Source organism: Dama dama, chromosome 19, assembly GCF_033118175.1.
Source record: "Dama dama isolate Ldn47 chromosome 19, ASM3311817v1, whole genome shotgun sequence".
Classification (NCBI taxonomy): domain Eukaryota; kingdom Metazoa; phylum Chordata; class Mammalia; order Artiodactyla; family Cervidae; genus Dama; species Dama dama.
Genome location: NC_083699.1, coordinates 90,166,991 through 90,192,009, shown reverse-complemented (window position 1 = coordinate 90,192,009; position 25,019 = coordinate 90,166,991). Strand labels below are relative to the sequence as shown.

General features: G+C 35.9%; 1 protein-coding gene across 2 annotated transcripts in view; it reads right to left on the bottom strand.

Annotated features, from left to right (window-relative positions):
• The window catches only part of RASA2 (RAS p21 protein activator 2), a 119,703-nt gene that overhangs the window by 57,025 nt on the left and 37,659 nt on the right, over positions 1–25,019 (bottom strand). For both annotated transcript variants that reach the window (XM_061167736.1, XM_061167737.1), the window contains exons 4-5: positions 21,987–22,081; positions 13,600–13,676 (exon numbers count right to left, since the gene is read on the bottom strand). In XM_061167736.1, coding sequence (XP_061023719.1) covers positions 13,600–13,676; positions 21,987–22,081 — 172 coding nt within the window. The remainder of the gene's footprint in view (positions 1–13,599; positions 13,677–21,986; positions 22,082–25,019) is intronic.

The following is a 25,019-nucleotide window of genomic DNA, read 5'->3' as shown; positions in this document are numbered from 1 at the left end:
TCCACTCCAGCGTTCTTGCCTGGAGAATCCCAGGGACAGGGGAGCCTGGTGGGCTGCCGTCTATGGGGTCGCACAGAGTTGGACACGACTGAAGCGACTTAGCAGCAGCAGCAGCAGCAGTATTCAATTTAAATTACAAAAAAGAAAAAAGGAAGAAAGCAAGTGACCCAACCAGCCAGGGAGCCAGAGTGGGCATATTAGTATCAAAGTAGATTTCACAATGAAGAATATTACCAATATTAGAATAAAGAGGGATATTCCATAATAATGAGTTCAATTTATCAAGCAGACATAAAAATACAATATAAAACAAACAAAACAAAAACACTCCAGGCCCAGACAGCTTCACTGGTGAATTCTTACACTAATCACGTAAAAAATAAATTACATGAGTTCTATAAAAACTTGGAAAATAGAAGAGAAGAGACTATTTCCCAATTCATCCAAAGTGACCACTAACATCCTGATTACAAAACCAAAGACATTATAAGAAAATGAAACTGGAGCCCATTATACAGAGTGAAGTAAGCCAGAAAGATAAAGACCAATACAGTATACTAACGCATATATATGGAATTTAGAAAGATGGTAACAATAACCCTATATGCAAAACAGAAAAAGAGACACAGATGTACAGAACAGACTTTTGGACTCTGTGGGAGAAGGTGAGGGTGGGACGTTTCGAGAGAACAGCATCGAAACATGTATATTATCTAGGGTGAAACAGATCACCAGCCCACGTGGGATGCATGAGACAAGTGCTCGGGCCTGGTGCACTGGGAAGACCCAGAGGAATCGGGTGGAGAGGGAGGTGGGAGGGGGGATCAGGATGGGGAATACATGTAAATCCATGGCTGATTCATGTCAATGTATGGCAAAAACCACTACAATATTGTAAAGTAATTAGCCTCCAACTAATAAAAATAAATGGAAAAAAAATTTAAAAATAAAAAAAAGGAAAAAAAAGAGAAAACTACAGACTAATACCTTTCATGTAGAGAAGCAAAAATCCTTAACAAAATTTCAGCAAATCAAAGCCAGCAATATTTAACAATATTAACATGACCAAGTGGATGCAATTTAACATTCAAAAATCAGTCAACAAAATTCACCATTTTAACAGATGAAAACAAAAAATAAGTGTTAAGATCATCTGAATACCCATCTCTAATAAAAATTCTCAGCAAACTAGGAACAAAGGGGGAAGTTTCTCAACCTGACGACGGATAGCTAACACTACTTGGTAGTAAAAAATTGAAAAATTATCCCCTAAGATAAGTAATAAGACAACAATGTTTGTTCTCACAACTTCTATTCAACACTGTACTGGAGTTTCTGGTGAGTACAATAAAGGAAGAAACAGACTGAAAAGGAAGAAGTAAAGCCGTCTATTCACAGATGACATAACTGTGAACAACACTGAATGGAATCTATTTTTAAAAAGCTAGTAGAACTAAGAAGTGAATGTAAAAAGGTTGCAGGATATAAAACAATTATTTAAATTTCCATATACTAGCAACAACCATATATTCAATTTGTCTCAATTTTCTCTCCTAAGGTTCTTTACCTCAGTCCGTTTCTCTAAAATAAAAATTACTGCCTGGACCTCAAGTCATTTTCCACCTATCTAATTTTTCTATTTTCTCTCCCAATTTCTTGACCTCCTATTCACTCCTCCCCCTACTGAAATCCAGATTTTTCTGTTTTTCATTCCATGGAGACTCTCCTCATTAAGGTCCCCTGAGTGTCAAATGCTATCCATATTTTTCAGGGGTTTTCTCACTGGATTTCTCGGCAGCATGCAATATTCCTGATCACTCTCTCCTTGAAACTCTCTTCTCTCTTGGTTTCCTTCAACGTGACTTCCTTTGTAACACCTATCTGTATCCTTCAGGTTTTTCGCACATGTTTTTCTAATTCTAACTGCTGGAAAAAACTGAAAGTGTTAATTGCTCAGTCGTGTCTGACTCCCTGTGACCCCATGAACTGCAGCCTGTCAGGCTTCTCTGTCTATGAGATTTCCCAGGCAAGAATACCGCAGTGAGTTGCCATTCCTTTCTCAAGATGATGGAGATCATCTCAACCCAGGGATTGAACCCAGGTCTCCTGCACTGGCATTGGCAAGTGGATTCTTTACCATCTGAACCATCAGGGAAGCCCTCTACTGCTGGATTTGCTAGCAACTGCTCTCTTTATGCTACATAACCTCCCTCAAGCCTACTACAATCTATCATATCTATTCTTACAGCCACAACTACTATTAACCATACACTTGTATATGAGATCTCACCACAGAGTTAAAGATTTCTGTATCTGAATGTCTGATGGAAATCCCTACAAAGATGTTCAAGAGTGGTTAAAACTCAACTCACTACCATTGATTAAAGCAGCTCCTCCTCCAGTATTTTCTCTTTGTTGTATATACCACCACCACCCCATAACACAGCTAGTAATCTAGTAGCCACATTGGAATAATTCCTCCTTCTTCCTCACTTTCTATATCTAATCAATCAGTAAGTTTTAGTGATTCTACTCTCTAAATATTACTTAATCTGGCCTCTTTTCTCATATCTGCAACTATTGTTCTGGCACAGAATTCACTCTCACTTGGATCTCACAAAGTAAATCCAATAACCCTTTATTGTTATTGTTCAGTTGCTAAGTTATGCTCAACTCTTTGTGACTCGATGGCCTACAGCATGCCAGGCTCCTCTGTCCTCCACTATCTCCTGGAGTTTGCTCCAATTCCCATCTTCTGAGTTGGTGATGCTGTCTAACCATCTCATCCTCTACTGCTCCCTTCTCCTTTTGTCTTCAATCTTTCCCAGCATCAGGGTCTTTGCCAATGAGTCGGCTCTTCGCATCAGGTGGCTAAAGTACTGCAGCATCAGCTTCATGTATTAAGGATTGATTTCCCTTAGGACTGACTGGTTGGTTTGATCTCTTTGCAGTCAAAGGGATTCTCAAGAGTCTTCTCCAGCATCAGCGTAATATCCTTCAAGTTCACCTCCTAGTTTCTATATGTACTGCTGTCACCAATCTGATCTTTCTAAAATGCAAATCTGGTGCTCACTTTGGCAGCACCAGATACAAATCTGTCCATTCTCTACTGTCTAAAACCTTCCAACAGTTCCATAAGCTCCTAAGTTTTATAAGTTCATATGGTATGTAAGAGCCCCTAAGAACTAGCTCCAGCCTATTTCACCAATTTCTGATCAATCTCTGACTCAATGTTCATATATCAGGCAACATCAAACTGCTTTTAATTATACACACACACACACAATACCATGCTGCTTCCTGACTTCATATTTTTGTTTGTATTATCCTTTTCCTTTTGGAAAAAAACACTTTTTCTAGACAAGCTACTTTCTCTTCCTCCATTAAGAAGACAAATGTTGCACTGGGACGACCCAGAGGGATGGGATGGGGAGGGAGGTGGGCGGGGTTCAGGATGGGGAACACATGTAAATCCATGGCTGAGTCATGTCAATGTATGGCAAAAACCACTACAGTATTGTAAAGTAATTAGCCTCCAACTAATAAAAATAAATGGAAAAAAAAAAGAAGACAAATGTTAGCCTTTCTTCATTTATTTGTTTTAAAATTTATTTAGTGCCTAATTAAGTGCCAGATGCTGGGGCCATGAAGTGAGTAAGACAAACACAGCCTCTGCCTTCATGGAGCTTAGTCTACCTGAAGAAAGAGACGACAAGCAATAAATAAAAATAATAATAACTACAAATAGTGGCAAGTGCTATGGAAGACAAAGAATAGGGTACCCTATTTTAGGATAAGTGACATTTAAGTTGAAATTTAAAAAACAAGAATGAACCAACTAGAAGAAGAATGGGCATAAGGACATTCCCAGCAAAAGGAAAGGCAGATGTAGATCTCTGAGCTAGAAGAGTAATGTCACACTCAAAGAACTGAGAGAAGGCCAACAAGCCTATTTATAGGAAGTATGCAACAAAACAAAATCAAAGAGGCAGGAGAGGTCGCTGGATCTATGGGCCATAATAAGGAGCCTGAATTTTATTCTAAATAAATGCACTGCAAACTCAGTATTTGAGCAGGGGACTGCCATGATCTAGTTTATGTTCCAAAAGACTGCTCTGGGCTGCTTACAAACAGAATGGATTGCTGACTGGAAAAAGAGTTAAAAGATTATTGAAATAGTCAAGGTAAGAAATGATTGGTGGTTTGAAATAAGGAGATGTCAGTAGACGTTTATTAAAAATTAGAAAATTCAAGAAATTTTATAGAGCCAATAAGAACAATCCTATCTGTGGTGGGGTAGAGGAGAAAAGATTTTAAGTGACTCCAGATTTCTGGCTTGATCAGTGGGGTGGATGGTGCTAAGGCTGTGGGTAAGAGTTAGATATTGACAGATATAAGAATCAATATTGCAGTTTTAAATGTGTTAAATTTGCAACGCTGTGAGACATCAAAGTAGAATAGCCAAAAAGGCAGGTGGACAATGAGTCTGGAGCTAGAAAAAAGATCTGGGTTGGATGCACAAGCTGTAGACAATTTTTCAAATTTTTTATTTTGAATTAATTTTTGACTTTCAAACAGCTGTTAAATATTTACAGTTCCTGTATACCCATCACCCAATGTTAACATTATGTGTAATCAGAGTAGAATTATAGAAACAGAAAACAGTCATTGATATGATGTTAGTTAATAATAAAGTTAACTAGTCTACAGACCTTATTTAAATTTCACCAATGTCCTTCTTCCTGGTGCATGATGCAACATGGGATCTCAAACTGCATTTAGTTGTCATGTCCACTTAGTCTCCTCTATCCAAAACGGTTCTTTGCTCCATGATCTTGCCAGTACTGGCCACTTATTTTGTAAAATATTCCTTAAATTGAATTTGTCTGATGTTTGCTTATGATTAGACTAAGGTTATGCATCTTGGCATCCTTCTTAATGCAACTTACAAGGAGGTACTGAATGTCTCATTATTGGTGACATTAGTTTTGATCACTCAGTTAAGATGGGGATTCCCAGGTGGTGCAGTAGGAAAGAATCCGTCTGCCAAGCAGGAGACCTAAGAGATGCAGGTTTAATCCCTGGGTTGGGAAGATACCCTGGAGGAGGAAAAGGCAACCAGCTCCAATATTCTTGCCTGGGTAATTCCATGGACAGAGGAGCCTGGGGTTGCAAAGTGTCAGACACAAGTGAGTACCAGCACCAGTTAGGATGGTACGGACCTATTAGACATCTTACAGGGTTGTTCTTTGAGACTATGCATGTATGCTGTTTGTCATTACACTTATGCCCACTTATTTAGCATCTATAGATAATCTGTCCCTGCAGTAATACTGTAGTGCTTGCTAACAGTGATTTATTTCTATCATTTGTCCTATATTCACAAACAAAGTAAAGCAGTCCTTTTTCTACCATGTACTTAATTGCTACATCAGCATTGGCTCACTGATATTTACTTTACAGACTTTAATCTATTATTATCATTATTCATTTTGATGCTCAAATTGTCCCTGACTTGGTTATTTGGCGCTCTTTCTAATTGACTTCAACATCCTTTCTACATGCCTTCATTATTTTTTGAGCAATTCCTTACTTTCTGACTCCATAGATGCTCTAGGCTCATCCTTTATATTTTTCTCTGTTTCAGTGACTCTCAAACAAGTCACTACTTTAAAAAAAAATCCACCTTCTTTTTACTGGGGCATGTCTAATAGGCAGCCAGTAGCCACATGTGGCTATTTAAATTTTAATTAATTACAATTAGACAAAACTTAAAATTTAGTTCTTCAGTTGCACTAGTCGTATTTCAAGTTTTCAATAAGCCACACAGCTACTGGCCACCAAAATGAATAAGACAAAAAACATTTTCGTAATTACAGAGAAATCTAGTGTACAATCCTGACTAGAGAATGTTATTTAGAAATCAAGTATAGAGGAAGTAAGCATATTCATTCCTACTGGGATGACACTGCCTACAGTGAATAGACCTAGTATGTATGCATGCATGCACACGCACGCATGCACACATACACACACACACACACCCCTATTTCTATTAGACAATCTTACTTTGAGAAGTCTGCCTTCAAAGGAGAGCAGATAAACAGGGATGGTAGTGGGAGAGGGGACTGGAGACAAGGCCTGGGAACACATGCCTTTTAGAATGGGAGACCCTAGAACATGTTTATACACTACTGAGAATAACCTAAAAGAGCAGGTAACACTGATGAAACAGAAGAAGGGATAAATGAAGGAGCAAAGTCCTTTAATAGGATAAAGACAGAGAACCCAGAGCTCAAATGGAAAAATTCACTCACAACCAAGAGAAGGGGCACCGCATCTACTAAGCATTAAGGACAAAGAGATGGAGGCCAATCCAGGTTTCCAGATTTGGATTCAGGAAGCTGTGATCAATTTACAGTCTGTAGAGATGGAGAATCTCATAGATATAATAAGAAGCACAGTAAAACTCCACATTAATTGTTAAGTACCCATGTGAGGTTTGTGATCATGAATTTAAAGTAAAATTAGTCTGTGTGATTTTTCTCTAGCAATATTCAAGTGCACACTGAACACAAAGGAAGAGATTGAGTTCATTCATATTAAAGGGATGAAGAGAAGGGCAGGGGAGTTTAGGGAACCTGTAAGAAAATAACTATAGTGACAGATCATGGAAAAAGGCCTAGAAGAAAGTAAAATAGGAGAAGGCAAGAATGTGGTAAAGATCAGCGGATGGAAGTCTTACTGAAGTTCAAGAAATGCTACAATGGGGAGCTTTCCAGGCCTGGAGAGTAACGGCAACTACTGGGATATGAACCTTTCCACACACCTCTCCCCAGAACTGTTAAGTTCAGCAAGGAGCACAAAGAACACAGAAAGCCATGGCTTGAACATTACTGAAAAAAAGAAAATACGACAAACTTCAAAACACCTCTAAAGCGGAGAAATCAGCAATAAACTCCACAAAGCTACTACTGGAGTTCCATTGTTCTATGGACGTTGAGTATGGACAGTGAAGGCTTAAGTGAAAAAGACAAGGAAGAAAAGAATGCAGATCAGTATACGTCCACACACAGACCTGTTTGTGAATATTTACAGCAGTTTTCTCTATAACAGCCTCAAATGGGAAACAATTCAAATATCCATTAACTGGTGAATGTGTAAACAAATTCCATACAAAGGAATACTATTCTTAAATAAAAAGAAAGGAACTGGCTTCCAATTCTAGGACAAGATGGAGTAGATGCTATCTCCCTCTTTAGAGAAAAGTCAGTTTTCTCTAGCCAGCTTAGCAAGATAGAAGCCATTTTTAGACAATAACCATCTATTCCAATTAAACACCATGAAAAACACTGGCTCTACCCTCACACCCCCATCAACAAAGGCCTAAAGTTGAGGTGAGAACCTAGACTTCGACCTCTGACGGGTTGTAATGAGCCCTTCTTCCCGTGGAGTCAGTAGGGACCACGTGAGGAGCCTGGATTTCCATCGCCACCAAGTCTAACGATGAGACATTCCTCCCCCTTCATGTCAGGGTGGCGTCGGAGAAGGCTGAGTGGGAAGGTTAGACTTTCACCACTTTGTAGGTGTAATTAACTCCTCCCAACCAGGGTATCACTGGAGGCCACATGGAACAGTAATAAGGTACTCCTCCCTGTCCCAGTCAGAGTGGTAACAGGAGAAACAAAGAGGAGCTTGAACCAGCTCTCTCATTCAGCAGTTACAAGGACCTCTTCTCCTTCTTCCTCCAGGGGTATCAACAGCAGTCAACTCAGGAACCTGGGCTTCTATTTCTACATGATAGTAATGAATGGGAACTCCTCTTCCCCCACTAGCAGAGAGAGAGTCTGGCTAAAACAGAAGATTTAAATAAGATTCAGAGTCTCATTAACATAATTCCCAAAATGTACAGGATAGAACTGAAAACCATACAATCTCCAGCTTAAACGAGAAAAGACAACCAGTAGGATGACAACACTGAGAAAACATGGATGTTGAACTTATCTGATAGAAAATGTGAAACCAGGCATCATAAAAATGACTCAATGAGCAATTATGAACACATTTGAAATAAATGAAAACATAGAAAGTTTCAGCAAGGGAAAAAAAAAAAAAAAAGTAAGCCTTACCAAAGAAATAAAGAAGAACCAAGTGGACATTTTAGGACTTAAAAATACCATAACCAAAATAAAAATAACTCCACAGATGAGTCCAAGAGTAGAACAGACAGAACAAAGAATCAGTGAGCTTAAAGAAAAAACAATGGAAATAATCTAATATGAACAACAGAGGGAAAATAAACCAGAAAAAAAAAGGGAAGGGGCAGTGGGCAGAGCCTCAGTATGGGATAATAACACATCTAACATTCAAGCCACTGGAGTCTCAAAAGGACAAGGAGGAAATCTAGCAGGATTGATAAATGTAACAAGAAAAAATGGCTAAAAATTTCCTAATCTGGCAAAAGATATAAGCATGTAGGTTCAAGAAGATGAGCAGGATAAACCCAAACAAATCTATAGTCAAACTATAACACTTAGACAATGAAAGACAAAGAAAAAATCTTGGAAGTATCCAGAGAGAAACATAGGAAAATCTGCATAGGAAAGACAATTTGAATGACAGTAGATTTCTCATCAAAAGTCATGGAGGCCAAAAGGCAATAGTACATTTTTCATGTGCTGAGGGAAAAAAAAGAACTATCAGCCAAGAATTCTATATTCAGTGGAAATATCCTTTAGGAATGAAGGAAAAAATCAAGACATTTTCACATAATGAAAAACCAAAAGAAAGTGTAACCAGTAGACCTATCCTAAAAATAATGGCAAGAGAAAGTTCTCTCAACATAAAAGACAGTGATAAAAGAAGGGATCCTGAAATGACAGGAAGGAAAAAATACAGAAAGAGCAAATATGTAACTAAATACAAGAGATTTAGAATTCTCTTCTTTTCTAAATTGTGTTAGATGGCTGAAAGACTGTAACACTGATGGAGGTTCTTACTGTTGTACAAGAAATACTTCACACAATTATATTACAAATGGTGAAGGATTAAAAGAAGGTAAGGTTTCCACATTTTATTCTCACTGATAAAATGTCGACACTAGTAGACTACAAGTTACACATGTACAATGTAAAACCTAAAGCAAACACTAAAAAAAACTAAACAAAGAGATACAGTGTAGATTTAAAGAAAACACTATAGATAAGTTAAAATTAAATTCAAAAAATGTTCAAGTAACTCACAGGAAAAAGAAAACAGGGGACAGAAAATAAAAAATAAAATGGTAGACTTAAGCACCAAAGAATTGATGCTTTTGAACTGTGGTGTTGGAGAAGACTCTTGAGAGTCCCCTGGACTGCAAGGAGATCCAACCAGTCCATCGTAAAGGAGATCAGTCCTGAATATCCACTGGAAGGACTGATGTTGAAGCTGAAACTCCAATACTTCGGCCACCTGATGTGACGAACTGACTTATTGGAAAAGACCCTGATGCTGGGAAAGACTGAAGGTGGGAGGAGAAGGGGACGACAGAGGATGAGCTGGTTGGATGGCATCACTGATTCGATGGACATGAGTTTGGGTAAACTCTGGGAGTTGGTGATGGACAGGGAGGCCTGGCGTGCTGCAGTCTGTGGCGTCACAAAGAGTCGGACACAACTGAGTGACTGAATTGAACAGAACTGAAGCCTAACATCAGTAATTATATTAAAAGTAAGTGGTATAAATTCACTAAATAAAAGACAGAAACTGGCAACAGATTTTAAAAACTGTGCACAAAAATTGGCTGGATCTGATTGGGAAAAAAGCAAACCTCAAAAGGTTACATATTATAAGAGTCCATTTACATAACATTTTTGAAATGATAAAATTTCAGATATGGAGATGTTGCAAGATTAGGGATGGTGGCTGGGGAAGTGTGGGTGTGACTATAAAGGGCTAGCATAAGGGAGATATTTACAGTGATAAAATCATTTCGTATCTTGATTGTGGTGGTGGTTATACAAATCTACATATGATAAAATGATAAAATGTATACTCTGCAAAGTCGGCGTTCTGGTTTTACACTGTATTTATAGTTATGTAAGAGGAAAGCACGGAGGGAAACTAAGTGAAGGGCATCAAGGACCTCCCTGTACTTTGTAACTTCCTGAAATCTATGATTTATTTCAAAACTAAAAAAACCAGACTCCACTCCTCCTATATGAACTTGGACTTATTTAACCAATCTGCGCATTGTTTCATCACCTGTAAAACAAGGGCAACAGTATCTACTAATGAGTTATGACAAGAAATAAAAATACCTTAAAAAAAGGATGAACTACTGATATATAATGTGGCTATATCTTAAAAGCAGTATACTAAGTAAAAGACACAAGAGATTATATATTACTATAAATCTGTCCACATGACATTCTGTAAAAGGCAAAAACTACAGGGAGAGAAATCAGATCATGGTTGCCTGAAAGTGAAAGTCACTCAGCCGTGTCTGACTCTTTGCAACCCCATGGACTATACAGTTTATGGAATTCTCCAGGCCAGAATACCCACTGGAGTGGGTAGCTTTTTCCTTCTCCAGGGGATCTTCCCAACCCAGGGATCAAACCCAAGTCTCCTGCATTGTAGGTGGATTCTTTACCAACTGAGCTATCAAGGAAGCTCCTATGGTTGCCTAGAGTTGGATATAAGGAGAGGGGATTTAACACATCTCTGAGTAATGCCTTTTGGTATAGTTTTGACTTCTGAAGTCATCCAGATATTCTACATATTCAAAAAAAAAAAAAGTAAAACAACATTAAATACAAAGCAACCAAATCAATCCACTTAACTGTATTTCATGTGTACAACATAACCAAACTGAACAGAGTTAAGAGAATAGTGGAAGGGGGACTAATCCAAATACCTTCACTCTCAGTCTAGAAGAAAAACTACAAGCAAATTTTAACTGTTTTCAGTAGGCAAATCCAAATTGAGGAATATCTAAAAAAATAACTGGCTTGTATCTTCAAAAATTTCAATACTATGAAAGCCAAAAAAAGCTAAAGACTACTTACTATAGGTTAAGGAGATTAGAGACATTACAACTAAATCTAACACATGATCTTAGACTGTATACTTTTTTGGAGAGAAAAAGATGTTTAAAGGACATTATTGGAACAGTTGACAAAAGTAAAATGTAGTAACTGTAAAGTACTGAAATATAAAAGCTATAGATAATACTTTTATTGTAATAATGTTGAATTTCCTAAATTCAAAAACTGTAGATTATATAAATATAATATTTATAATACTATCATTATTCTTAGAAAACACATACTGATATATTAAGGATCATGGTATACGCAACCTTCTTTAAAAGAGTTCAGAAGAAATTAACTAAGTAAGTAATATATATACTATTTTATGTGCATGTATACATATATAAGCACATAATATATATTTATACAGAAAGAGAATACATCAAAGGAGCTGGGGTTTTTTTAGGAGAATATACTCTGGAGCAGCAGTATATGTGTGGCTCAGTCGTGTCTGATTCTTTGCAACTTCATGGACTGTAGCCCACCAGGCTCCTCTCTCCATGGGATTTTCCAGGCAAGAATATCAGAGTGGGTTGCCATTTCCCCCTCCAGGGTATCTTCCTGACCAAGGGATGGAACGCAAGTCTCTTGCATGTCCTGCACTGGCTGGTAGATTCTTCACCACTGAGCCACCTGGGAAGCCCATTAGGAGCGGCAGTAGGATAGTATTATTGATCCAACTTCCTCGCCCCTAGAATACATAGCCTAAGACTGAGAAGACAAGAGGAATCAGAGATCAAATTGCCAACATCTGCTGGATCACTGAAAAGGCAAGAGAGTTCCAGAAAAACATCAACTCTGCTTTACTGACTATGCCAAAACCTTTTACTGTATGGATGACAACAAACTGTGGAAAATTCTTAAAGAGATGGGAATACCAGACCACCTGACCTGTCTCTTAAGAAATCTGTATGGAGGTCAAGAAGCAACAGTTAGAACTGGACATAGAACAACAGACTGGTTCCAAATAGGGAAAGAAGTACATCAAGGTTGTATACTGTCACCCTGTTTATTTAACTTATATGCAGAGTACGTCAGGCAAAATGCTGGGCTGAATGAGGCACAAGCTGGAATCAAGATTGCCGGGAGAAACAGCAATAACCTCAGATATGCAGATGACACCACCCTTATGGCAGAAAGTGAAGAACTAAAGAGCCTCTTAATGAAAGTGAAAGAAGAGTAAAAAAGCTGGCTTAAAACTCAACATTCGGAAAACTAAGATCATGGCATCCAGTCCCATCACTTCATGGCAAAGAGATGGGGAAACAATGGAAACAGTGAGAGACTTTATATTAGGGGGGGTCCAAAATCACTGCAGATGGTGACTACAGCCATGAAATTAAAAGATGCTTGCTCCTTGGAAGAAAAGCTATGACCAACTTAGACAGTATATTAAAAACCAGAGACATTACTTTGCCAACAAAGGTTCATCTAGTCAAAGCCATGGTTTTTCCAGTAGTCATGTATGGATGTGAGAGTTGGACTATAAAGAAAGCTGAGCACCGAAGAATTGATGCTTTTGAACTATGGTGTTGGAGAAGGCTCTTGAGAGTCCCTGGACTGCAAGGAGATCCAACCAGTCCATCCGATAGGAAATTAGTCCTGAATATTCACTGGAAGGACTGATGCTGAAGCTGAAACTCCAACACTTTGGCCACCTGATGAGAAGAACTGACTCATTTGATAAGACCCTGATGCTGGGAAAGATTGAAGGTGAGAGGAGAAAGGGATGACAGAGGATGGATGGTTGGATGGCATCACCAACTCGATGGACATGAGCCTGAGTTAAGCTTGGGGAGTTGGTGATGGACAGGGAAATCCGACATGCTGCAGTCCATGGGGTCGCAAAGAGTTAGGCACGACTGAGCAAATGAACTAAGAAGGCAGCAGAGGGAATGGTACTTCAGGGGATATTCACTACCTATCAGTTAAGGCACAGAGAAAACATTCAGAAGTCAGGGATATTCAGCTGTTTATTGACAACCCAGAGGAAGGGTTCTGGACAGAGAGAAAAGGCTGGAACAGATTTACTGAACAGTGAGAAGATTAGAGTATGGGTGATAAAAATGAGTTGAGAGCAAAAGTGTAAAAAAGAAATTCAAAGCAGGTGAGAATCAATACTGGTAATCTCAAGGTACACATTCAGTTTTAGCCCTAAGAATCACTAATGCCCTGCTGGGTTTTATCTATTGGAGTTTCTAGAGGCCATCTACTAGGAAACTTTTCCAACTCCTTCTGCTAGGTGGCTATACATACATGTTTATCTGTGATCCTATGAAACACCCTACATCTATCATTTAATATACATTAAATAAATTGTTGGTTGAATCAATTAATGACTCATATATAACCTGAGTAGATTAGATGTGAGAAAATAAACTGGAAAACAAATTAAGGGATAACATAGAGTTCATTCCTTAAAAAAAGATTTTGAAGTATTTAAAATAAGGAGTTGCCTTAAGAGTCAAAGAATATAAAATGGAAAATTATTTCTAGTTGATTTTGGCCAAAGGAATATGCTTACTGTACAACAAGCTGCTGGCACACAGTTCCGTTTTCTGTTATCAGTTCATTCAGTTTTAATTCAAGGTGAACTTTACCCTATAAAGACAAAAAAACCACAAACTGAGAAGTCTATTTTACTGACAAAATGTTAAGTAAAGGTATATTCTTTTTTTTTAACTTTTTATCTTGTATTGGTGTATAGCAGATAGACAATGTTGTGATAGTGACAGGGGAACAGCAAAGGGACTCAGCCACACATATACGTGTATCCATTCTCCCCTAAATCCCCTCCCATCCAGGCTGGCACGTAACACGGAACAGAGTTCCATGGGCTATAAAGGTATGTTCTTTTTCAAATGGCAGTCGTAATATTTAGTTATCACTAACTAAATTTTAGTGATCCTTAGCACATGGCTTTGTCTACATCAAGTACGTGTTAAATGACTTACAACCAACAATACAGATCAAAATCTGAGGGATAAGTAGTCAAATGCTTATATCAAACATGGTATTCAAATCTAAGAATTCTATGCCCTATTCAACAAATACTTATTTATCTCAATTATCATGAATTAGAAAGATAACACACATTTTAGGAAAGTTTGAATTTAGCAAATTCAAGACACAGAATGCTTTTTCCAGAAAAGGTAAGTATAAAGATAGTATCACACAAGTCTAAACAATAAAAGTAACTTAAAACTGGTAAGATTCAATTTGTCACACTTACTTTTCTCAAATAATTAAGATTTATGGAATATTTACTATATTTTAGGAGATACTGTAGGAGTGGGTAGGAATCTACGTTAAGTATAAAACAAAGTCATTGGGAATTCCCTGTTAGGCCAGTGGTTAAGACTCTATGCTCTCTCTGCTCAGGGCCCAGGTTCAATTCCTGGTCAGGAACTAAGACCCCCAAAGCCATGTGGTGAGGGGAAAAAAAAAAAAACAAGTAAAACAAAGTTACTGCTTGTAAGAACTTACAATCTAGTTGGATAGACAATAAACGGGCCAAGAACACTGATGAAAACATAGGATGCTGAGAACGAAAATAAAGGGCTACTTTCTTAAAAAGCCATTAATAAATGGACTTTTAAAAAATTTAGTAGTGTAAATTTAAAGCAAACTATCAACTTCTCAAGAAACAAAGGCTTAGGAACAATATAAACCAGGACTTGATTATTTCTACCCTGCCACCAGTGATGAGCAATTCTAAACTGGTTATGAGCAATTCAGAACTGGTTAAGAATTGGTGCTAGATTACCTCCACCCAGCTGACATGACAAACTGTCACATTGCCAAGTGAAGATTTCAAGGGTGTGATATCTAGAGACTAATGACGTAAGTAATTTCATCAGAGGATGGAAAGTTTATTATCTAATTACTATTCCTCTTTGAAACAAGCCTTTAGACATATGCAGAAATCTAACCTGAATTAGCCTATTTTTAATGGGCATATTTTATTACAAGAGTGATTCTGAGGTTCACTAACTATAAAGCTCAAGGGATTGAGCAATAAGCACTGATGTATCTCAACATAAAAGTCTGCATAAGAAAGTTAAGCTCTAAAACACAAAGGCATCAGTTGCCATAAAATTAGCAGTTAGGTGGAACTGGAACTAGATCTAGCAAACCTTCCACTAAAAACCTAGACACAAATTATTTATAAAATCATATGCAATTTGTAAAATAGGTCTTTCATTCATCAGGTATTTAATACTCACAACCCTACTACTCAAGAGTGACCTCGAAAAGGTCCATGATATGTAGTAATTTATGACTCAACTAAAATTCTGAACCCTATGTGCTGTCACACCAGCACCTGTGTCACCTGACTCCTGAGTGAATCCAGCCAACTGCATCAACATTTACATCTCAAAGCAGTTGTGCCATTTTAACATGTATGTATTTTATGGTAGAAACTGTATATTAACAAGGCACTCCCAAATGCTTCTCAGAAAATGTCTAGGATCCACTCTATTTTAAAAACAATAAAAACTATTAATAAAGAGTAGGAAAAAAGTATAATAATTTCATTGACAAAAATGTATCATGCACTGTTATCAAATGTATTGAACACTGTATCAAGTCAAGACTAGAAATAAAAAAGATATTTAATGGGGTTCTACCAGGAATCATTGCCATTGAGTCAGAGCCTACCTAATATGTTCATTACTTCCACTGTCTGTTAAACACAACATTCTTTTGGTATTAGTCAATAATAACATAATAACGTATTAACCTGGTCAAAAAAAGAGTGGAGAGAGAACAAGCAGACACAAGATACGTACTACTAGGGTGGAACACTAAAATTAAAAAGCATTATGAGTTAAATTAAGAAAACTAATTTCTAAACTGTAAGGTACTACCCTCATTATATACTTTAACATGGAAATATATATATATATGATACTTAGTAAAAGAAACAAATCACAAAATAGGGTATATAATTCAAAGTTAATTTGTAAAAATAAAACATACTACATGTATTGCTATATAAAATTACTACAAAGCTCCCTACCAAAACACTGATCAAACTTTGGTTGGCAGGATTTCAAGTTTTTTTCTTTTCTGTTCACCTAGATTTTTAAAGTTTCTACTACCAACGTGTTTAGCTTTCTAGTTAAGAAAAAAAAGAAAAAAAGTTTTAAAAATTATTTGAAGGTCTTTTTTAGTGTTAGAAACCCATATTTGAAATCACTTAAGAAAAATCTGGTATTCCCTACTATATTCACATGCAAGTTCAGTTTTACTTACACCTGTCACCATTTTATAAATCTGCAGAGTATTAAAACAAGTTTATTTGGGGCTGGAAGGGGGGAGGTTTCAGTAAAACATGAGTTCAGCAAAACAGTTCCCAGTTTCCCTTGAAGCCAGGGACAGTGGCTAAGGATAGCCATAAGATACAGTTCTGGTCAATGAGGTGTGCAGAGCAACCAAAGAAGCTGCGGCAAGGCTTCTAACTTCAGCAGTATCCTGAGAGGCTAAAAAGCTCACTCAAAAACCTTCTATAATCTCATGCTGGAAATGATAAAAGTGGGAGCCCAGGGCCCACCAGGATAGAGAGGCCCTTGTAAACACCCAGGCTTTCTGTTGGAATCTTTGAAGGCCTATGCTTGAGCAGGAAAGGTGAACAACGTATCAGCCTTACAATGAGTGAAATCTAGCCTAGAATCAGCCAAATCCCTAACTGGATTAAAGTGATCAGCCTCTAGCCTAACCACATGCCAAAAGCAAATCTTTTCTGGAGGGAGAAAAAATATCCAGGGCTTCAAGTTATCTCTGAAATATTTCGTATTTCAATATCTAGCATTCCATCAAAAATTATGAAACATGCCATTAGACCAAACACCAACCACCGCCCCCCTCAACAAAACCTAAAAAATCAAAACCTGACAAAGAGGATCACATTCATAGGAGACATAGATAATGGATTTAACTGACAGAGTTTGGTTTTGTTGAGATAGAAAATGAAATGAAAAACTCAGCAAATACCGGAAATGATAAAATATGTCAAATGAAAAACTCAGAATTAAGCAATAAAATAACCAAAATGAACATGTATTTAACCACAGATTAGCCATAGCTGAAAAGTGAACTGGTGAAATAGATGATAGATTAGTCAGAGAGGGAGAGTGTATAAGAGACATAGTAAAATGGTCTACTATTCATGTAACTGAAGTCCCAGAAGAGAAGAGAAAGAACAAACAAGGAGGGGAAAAATGGAAAGAGATAACTGCCTGGAATTTTCCTAACCTGCAGACAGACATCAAGGCACAGTAACCAAGAGCCCCTAGGAACACCCAAGTAGGATAGATATAAAGAAATCCACATGTAGGCAGGGCACAGTAAAACTGATGAAAACAGAAGATAAAAAAATCCTAAGGCGACTAAAAAAAACAGGGACGGTACTCACAAAAAAGTACCTGTAAGATGCTGACAAGGAACTATATCTGGTGATAAATGTGCAGTGTGATTTGATCCACAATAGCTTTCTTATTATCCATCCTCATAAGGAAGGTTCAATAACAAAATAATATACCCTTTATATGTGAGGAAATAATGGAAGATCAAATATCTGACCACCTTCTATATTCTCATTTAAAAATAAATCAAATTCTTAGAGGGCATTATTCTATATATATTTCAGAGCACTAATCATGGTAGGTTGATATAAACAACTATATCACATTAATATGTATAAGCAGCATACTTAGAAGCTTATATTACTCTGGTACTATCTGAGGGTTTATATTCTAACTTTATTTCAGATATTATTATAAAAATTTCACATAGAAAAATCTGGGATTATTTTAATTTTATAGTACCATATAGTAGATATTATGTGAATTTTTGCATACAGTTTGGGAAAGTCAAATGAATACAGGTATTTGGGCAAAACACAATACATGCACTTAAAAACTGCATGAGTCTAAACATTTTTTTAGTTTTCAATCACAAAACACTAAATTTTAACAATAATCTCACAGAACTCAGTAATTTTCAACTGATGAAAAATTTTCTTCATCTGAAGGAAATTTCTAGATTTCCGATCAATGTTCTTTTATGTAATAATTAATTCTATAAATCATTTTGGACACAGCTGCCTGTCTGATGAAAAAACAAAGGCTGTACTTAATTATCTTCTATTTACAGATGGATTTGTTTTATCTTTAAAAATTATTTATTATGATCTATATGACTCATTCCTTTATTAGTCCATGTTTACAAATTTACAGATGCAGTTTTTAAAATACCTACTCATTATGTCTTAACTGGATATGTTTAAAGAAATCCTAATGTATCCATTATTCACTATAATCACTGTACTTTTAAATTTTTATTTATTTTTTAAAATGTTTTCTATAAATTTATAACAAAAAACATACACACAGTTGCATATAAGAATACACTGTTATTGTATTTTTTTTAATGCTTGCTTTAAATAGATAGGGCAGAAGCCATATTACCATCCCAACACACACCAAAAAAAACTTACAAAATAATCAATAACTTATGGCATGATCTAGAAATTCAAGATAAGCTTGTTGGTAAAGACTTATTAACTAAGCAATTACAGCAAAAGGATGTGACTGACACTGCATCTGGATTTACTGCTTGTACAAGCCGTGTTGAGACAAACACCCTTAATTAACGAGAACACCGATTTGGTTTAATCAGTCATATCAATATAAAAACATACTTTTTAATCACAGTGTCTGAAAAATAAAGAAAGGAAAAATACTTAAAGAGTTTGTGGTGATTGTGTTTGTATTGATATGGCATATTTTTAGCTGTCAACAAGAAATCAGAGGGGGTTTATGGAGAGAAGCAGAAGGGAGAGAGATGTCGTCAGACATATAAAAGGAATACAATGGAATCTCATCATTAAACAACTTTTTTCTCTTTTCCCTTCATTTGCAAAGTGAATAGTTATTAAAACTAGAGGGGGAATAGAAAATATTAACTATTTACTTTACAAAATAAAAGGGAAAGGAAAAAAAAACACTATTTAAACAATAAGCACTTATACTCAATGAGCACATGAGTAGGGAGAAATGAATCAGTTGGTTTCATTTCTGTGTCCCTTCTGCAGTACCTACTGCTGTATTGAGAGAAAGTCTATTTTTTATTTGCCATGGCACCAAATGCAAGCCAGCTATTTTATGCAGTGGTCAACCAAAAACAAATAAACCACCCAATATTTTAGTGTACTTTATGAGAAATTAAAAACAATATTTTCGTGTACTTTATGAGAAATCTCAAAAACAATTTTGACTATGTGAACTGTATCTGGTCTGTTATAGTAAGAACCTGCAGCTCCTCTGTAACTGCCTGACAACTTTCTAGCTCTCACTGATCATATTAAAGTTCCCATAATCATACTCCAAGGAGCTCCCTAGGAACTTTCTAACATCTTTCCCTTTTTAATTTGGTATGCTTCTGTGCCTTATACTCAGATTTTCCTAAGTGATTCTCCTAATAATCTGTTGGAGTCTTTTTCTGACCAACAGTACAGAAAAGTGAAAGGCAGTAAAACAGTGTGGTTAGGAATTTAAGAATCAGATAAGCTCTTTATAGGAATCATGGCTCCATCACTTAGTAATTTTGTAACTTTGCAGACATCATTTAAACTCTATGAATCCATTTTCCACATCTCTAAAATGGACATAATGCTACCTACAACTCATAATGCTAATCTGAAGATTAAGTTAAATGATATATATTAAGTCCTTAGTACTGTGCATGGTATATGCTGTTCTAATTATTAATGGTAATTATTAGCTTAAATTTCTGCTGAACTCAACCTGTGTCATCACTTTCTCCTAAGGCTCCACCAATTGCTCTTATTTCCATGACACTTTTATTAAATTTTATAAAACTTACACAAGAAACAAATTTATTAACAAAACAGAATTTGTATGAATCAGGCTGCTTTTCTATCTTTCTCAGACTTCACAAGGTTAATTTAACATTCCAAGATCTGTTTTGGGGCCAAACAGTATTTCCAATGTGCACATTAATGTGATCACTGTTATGCATCCCTCCCACCCACTGAAGGACTCTTCCTTCTAAAATTTATTTTAAATAGTGAGTGGATCTTACAAAGTAACTATCATTTAAGACAAAAGAACTGTAAAGGTTAATAACTCATGGTCATGAAAATAATTCATAGCAAATAAAACATATAACAATACCTAACAGTTAAATGCTATTTGCAGATTTTCATGATTTGGACATACCATCAAATATACACCATCAAATAAAAAGTCTGTTTCCCAGTACTGATCTCTAATACCATCTCCAATAATTATATAAAGAGTATTCTATAGAAATAACTAACTTTGGAGAGCTGGGTCCCTTAAATCTTTTAACAAATCACATTAGTCATAAGAAAAACACTGGACTTTAATAAACTACATTTTAAAATAATCCTCAAACTTCCTTTTAGACCAATAATCAAAGTCTTTTCCACATCTTTCTTTTTTGTTACAACTATTAAATAGAAAAATAAGCACTTCAAAACTTTCATGTCTGCCTTCTGGTAAAGGCATATCAGGGAAATGAACACCTGACTGACTAGTGGTGAACAGACATTTTACATTTGTATAACTATTAACAGCTTTTGAAATACTCTTAAAGGTATTTCACTTAATTCTCACAATCATTTGAGTCAACATGGTAACTTTCATTCCCATTTTACAGAAATAAAATTCAAGGTCAGTAAAATAACCACATATGAAAATTAGGACCTAAATTTTTAGACTTCAAGTTTAAAACCCTTTCCACATCATCACATTGCCTCTCACCTGGATCATTTACCAAATAGTATAATTGGGATAAGAGTAAAAGTTATTGTCAAATGTAAAGAAAAGAACATTAAAATGGGATAGAGTGAGAAAAGGAGAAGTTTCAATTCTATTTTATACTTAAGAAGGGGTTTTGGCAAACAAATACTCAATTTTTTGAGAATTTAATCAAACAGAATGCTTGAGAGGTTATGAGGAAACAGAGACACAGGCACTTTATTTGCAAACATCTGTGGGTGTGCGTGCAGTACTTTTTTCTTGCCTTAAACTTCAGTTTGAGTCACAGTGGCAAATTATAACTTCTTTTAAGAGAGGAAGAATTCTGCTTGCAGTTATGCCCTTGGGAAACAATTTCACAATCCTTACCATATTTTATAAATAAGCAGAGTTACCAAAAAAAAAAAGAGAAAGGATTCCCTTTAGATAGAAATAACAATTTTGAAGAGCAGCTCACACTTTTCAGAAACAAATACAAAGTTAAGCTACACAGTTAAACATATTTCTTTACTCACACACAGAATCTTAAGATCTCTCATTTTGGCAAGAGGAAAGATCTCTTATTTAAAGCAAGAGCTTTGAAATGAGTAATGATATCCTTTCAAATAAAAAGAAAGGTGAACAACAGGAAACATGGTGGGTATGAAGGTTCTCCATGGTGGGCTTAGGCACAAATTTGAATGAATAACACTGGCCCAAGTCTAGCTTATTCCAGAGTAAAGGGAGCATCCTGATCAGAACAGATGAAATCACACACTTCTAAGGATTCTCCTCTGAGTTAATAAAAGATATCTTTTTCGATAAAACTTTTTCCTCATCTAAAAAAATTACTAATTTGCTACTGTGACTCAAAAAAAAGAATTAAGGCAGGGAAACAAATGTCCTCCTAATATAAAGCCCCCAAACACATACACTATTCTTGATTTCATGTAGCAAGGCATTTTCTTCCAGTTATATGTTACCCAGAGATGTATAATGCGTGGTGCCAGAATTTAAAGTAAGTATGACAAGCTCTCTCTGTGTGAACAAGTATAATCAGTTCATTTTTCATTCCTTTTCTGTGTGTGACAATCTCTTCCATCACTTATTCCTTAATATTTACCTGAACCTCTGAATTGGAATCAACAGGCTGTAGCGAAAACCAAGTTTCTTTGCCACTGTGGTTACACAAGTCTTCTTTTTTGATGGCTACTTTTCCTATAATAAATAAGTAAACAATGAGGAAACATATTTTCTATAATCATCAGCACCATTACATATAATACTTTTTAAAAAAAACATTTAAAAATAATTTTTATCTGCTGATACCAAAATCCATTTTTATAAAGCAATTTCTATGTTTTAAAGAATGAAAAGGTGCCTCATTTTCCTCTACTGCTTGTCTGACCCTTCTGAGCCATTTTGAATTAGAGGATTAGACCAAAACCCAGTTGTATTTATATACAATTGCATTTTTTAGTACTTATTCAGATTCACATTTTTACCCAGAGTACATTCAGTATAAAAAGCAATGTACAATGATTGTACAATGACAGTGCAAACTAATCCTCCCAATTCTTTAATACTATGAATAAACCATGTGGTCTGTCTAAATAGACATATCTGCACTTAATAAGAGTTTATAAGCTCCAATTAAGAGAACAGAAAATAACAGTATCATATGGTCATTAATAATTTTGAAAACTGACTTGAAATTATGAGATTAAAATAATTTTACTGAAAATTTGGTTTTATCAAAACACTGTAAACACTGCTTATGTTGCTTCAATGCATTAAAAAAAAAAAAAAATCAAAGCAGTTCCCTAAAGAGTTTCTATGTCTCAGAAACAGACACAGAGCAATGAACAAAGTAATATGAGAGGAAGAAACAGAAATGTTCTTATTATAATGAAGTATTTGCCATGTTGGTTACAAAGCATTTCCTTCCTCAATTCAAGTTTTAAGAAGTAGATAGTTTTGCATATGACCGACAATTTATTCCAACATTCAACACAAAAACTTCAACAAAGGATGTACGTTAAAGTAAAAAATAGCTCACTTTCTTTGATTTTACCAAATAAAAATTTTCATTTTAAGTGCCCAAATTATACTTTATATCCTTTCACTTATGACCTAGCTTGGTCTTTCAGTTCAACATCTGAAAACTTATGAAAAACAGAAAAAAAAAAAAAGTTTTCTGTCAAGACATATCAATTTTAGCGTACCAAGTGGAAAGAAAAGATCTAACAAGAAAGCAAACACAGAAAAACTGTCTTTAAAATTTTATTTTGGAATTAGATTAGCAGTAATGGCTGCACAACTCTGTGAACATACTTAAAACCATGGCATGCATGCTTTAAAAGGGTAAGTTCTATTGCATGTATATAGCACATCAATAAAGCTATTAATTAAAAAGTAATCATATAGACCCTATTTGACAATTTCCAGGATTTTTAGTTTTATACATAATTTATGAATATGTATGTAAGTGTACATATGTGTGCATGTACAATACATCCAAACATCACTAAAGCAAACCCTCAACTTAAAAAAACGTTTTTTTAAAAAAAAAAAAAAACAAACATTTTTTAGGGGCTTCCCCAGTGGCTCAGCAGTAAAGAATCCAGCTGCAATGCAGGAGCCGCAGGAAGACACAGGTTTGATCCCTAGATTGGGAAGATCCCCTGGAGGAGGGCACGGCAACCCACGCCCATTAAAAAAAAAAAAAAAAGTTTTTGGGAAATGTACTGGTTCAATGGATTCCTTTACTCATTCAACAAATAATCACAATGACACTGTATTTTAAATGGTAAGCTGATTTCCAGAATTCTTCAACCAAAGTCTACTTAACCAATAATTTACTTTAACAATAACCAAAACTAAAAACTAGAGTCGAAATCTAAGAAATACCTGTTCTATTTATGACTGCACAACACAGATTTTACTGGAAACACATCTTTGTTACAAGTTAGTAACAAAAGTTAGTAACCAAAAGTTAGTTCAAAGGTTTAAAAAAAAAGCCCAGAAGCAAGGACCCTCTTCTCTTACTTCATGTCTCAAGTGTCCATGGTATTCACTGTCACAAAAGAATTGAATGGTTCGTATCCTCTGTGAGAAAAACCCTTTTCTGACTAGCTGTATAAATAAGCCATTTGTTGTTGAGAAAAACCTGCAATTTTATTGCCAGCTCTTACTCCTATCAAGTTCCTTTTAAGATATCAATTTGTAAAATGTAAAGATTTGGTTGCAAGAGACTAGTCAGTCCAAAGAAGCAGGGAAGAGCACATGATCTCAAGAAGTCAAAGAAACTGACAAAGCACGACAGAGAAAAACAGAGAAAAATATTTGAAGTCATTAGGTATTAGGATACCAGCCAACACATTCAGCATTTTATTGGGCAATATATCACTTGAAAAAGAAACGTCATCAGCCCTAGGGAATCAAACAGCATAGAGAGGAGTTATGAAGGGAAGGAGGGAGGGTAAATAAATAAATGAATGAATGAGAAAGGTTGGAGGGTAAAGAATGGAACTCAGAGAAGGAAGAAAGGAACAGGGAGGGGAGGAACAAGTCTCTGAAATACAAGTGAGACCCCAAAAATAGTTCCTCATTCTTGTTGTGAGCTATCCTTAGTTAAACAGGTCATATGGCAGCTATTAATTACAAAATGTAGGCAGCCTGATTAAAGTGGAATGAGCACCAAACTGAAAAGAAAAGCCAAAATTTATTGAATATCTACCAAGGAGTAAACATTCTTACACGTTTTGTTTAATCTTCGTAACAATCTTGGGGGTAGACGGTATATTACAGATGAGGAAAGCTGAATGATACTAAAAACCTGCACACTAACGAGTGCTAGAGTCCAATTTCAAAACCAAGGTACTCCTGTTCAGGTTTCTTCCAACAGACACTAATTCTCAGCCGACTGTCAATTCTGTTACTTATTAGCTGTGTGATCCTGGGTGGTTTATTTAAACTCTACATCTCATTTACCTCCTCTGTAACAACTTTCAGTTCCAATGATCTTAAAGACTTATTCTGTGCATCCTTATGGTCTCTAACAGTGTTTTAATGTTTACTATTTTAAACAAGTGAAGTGAAGTCACTCAGTCGTGTCCAACTCTTTGCAACCCCATGGCCTGTCGCCTACCAGGCT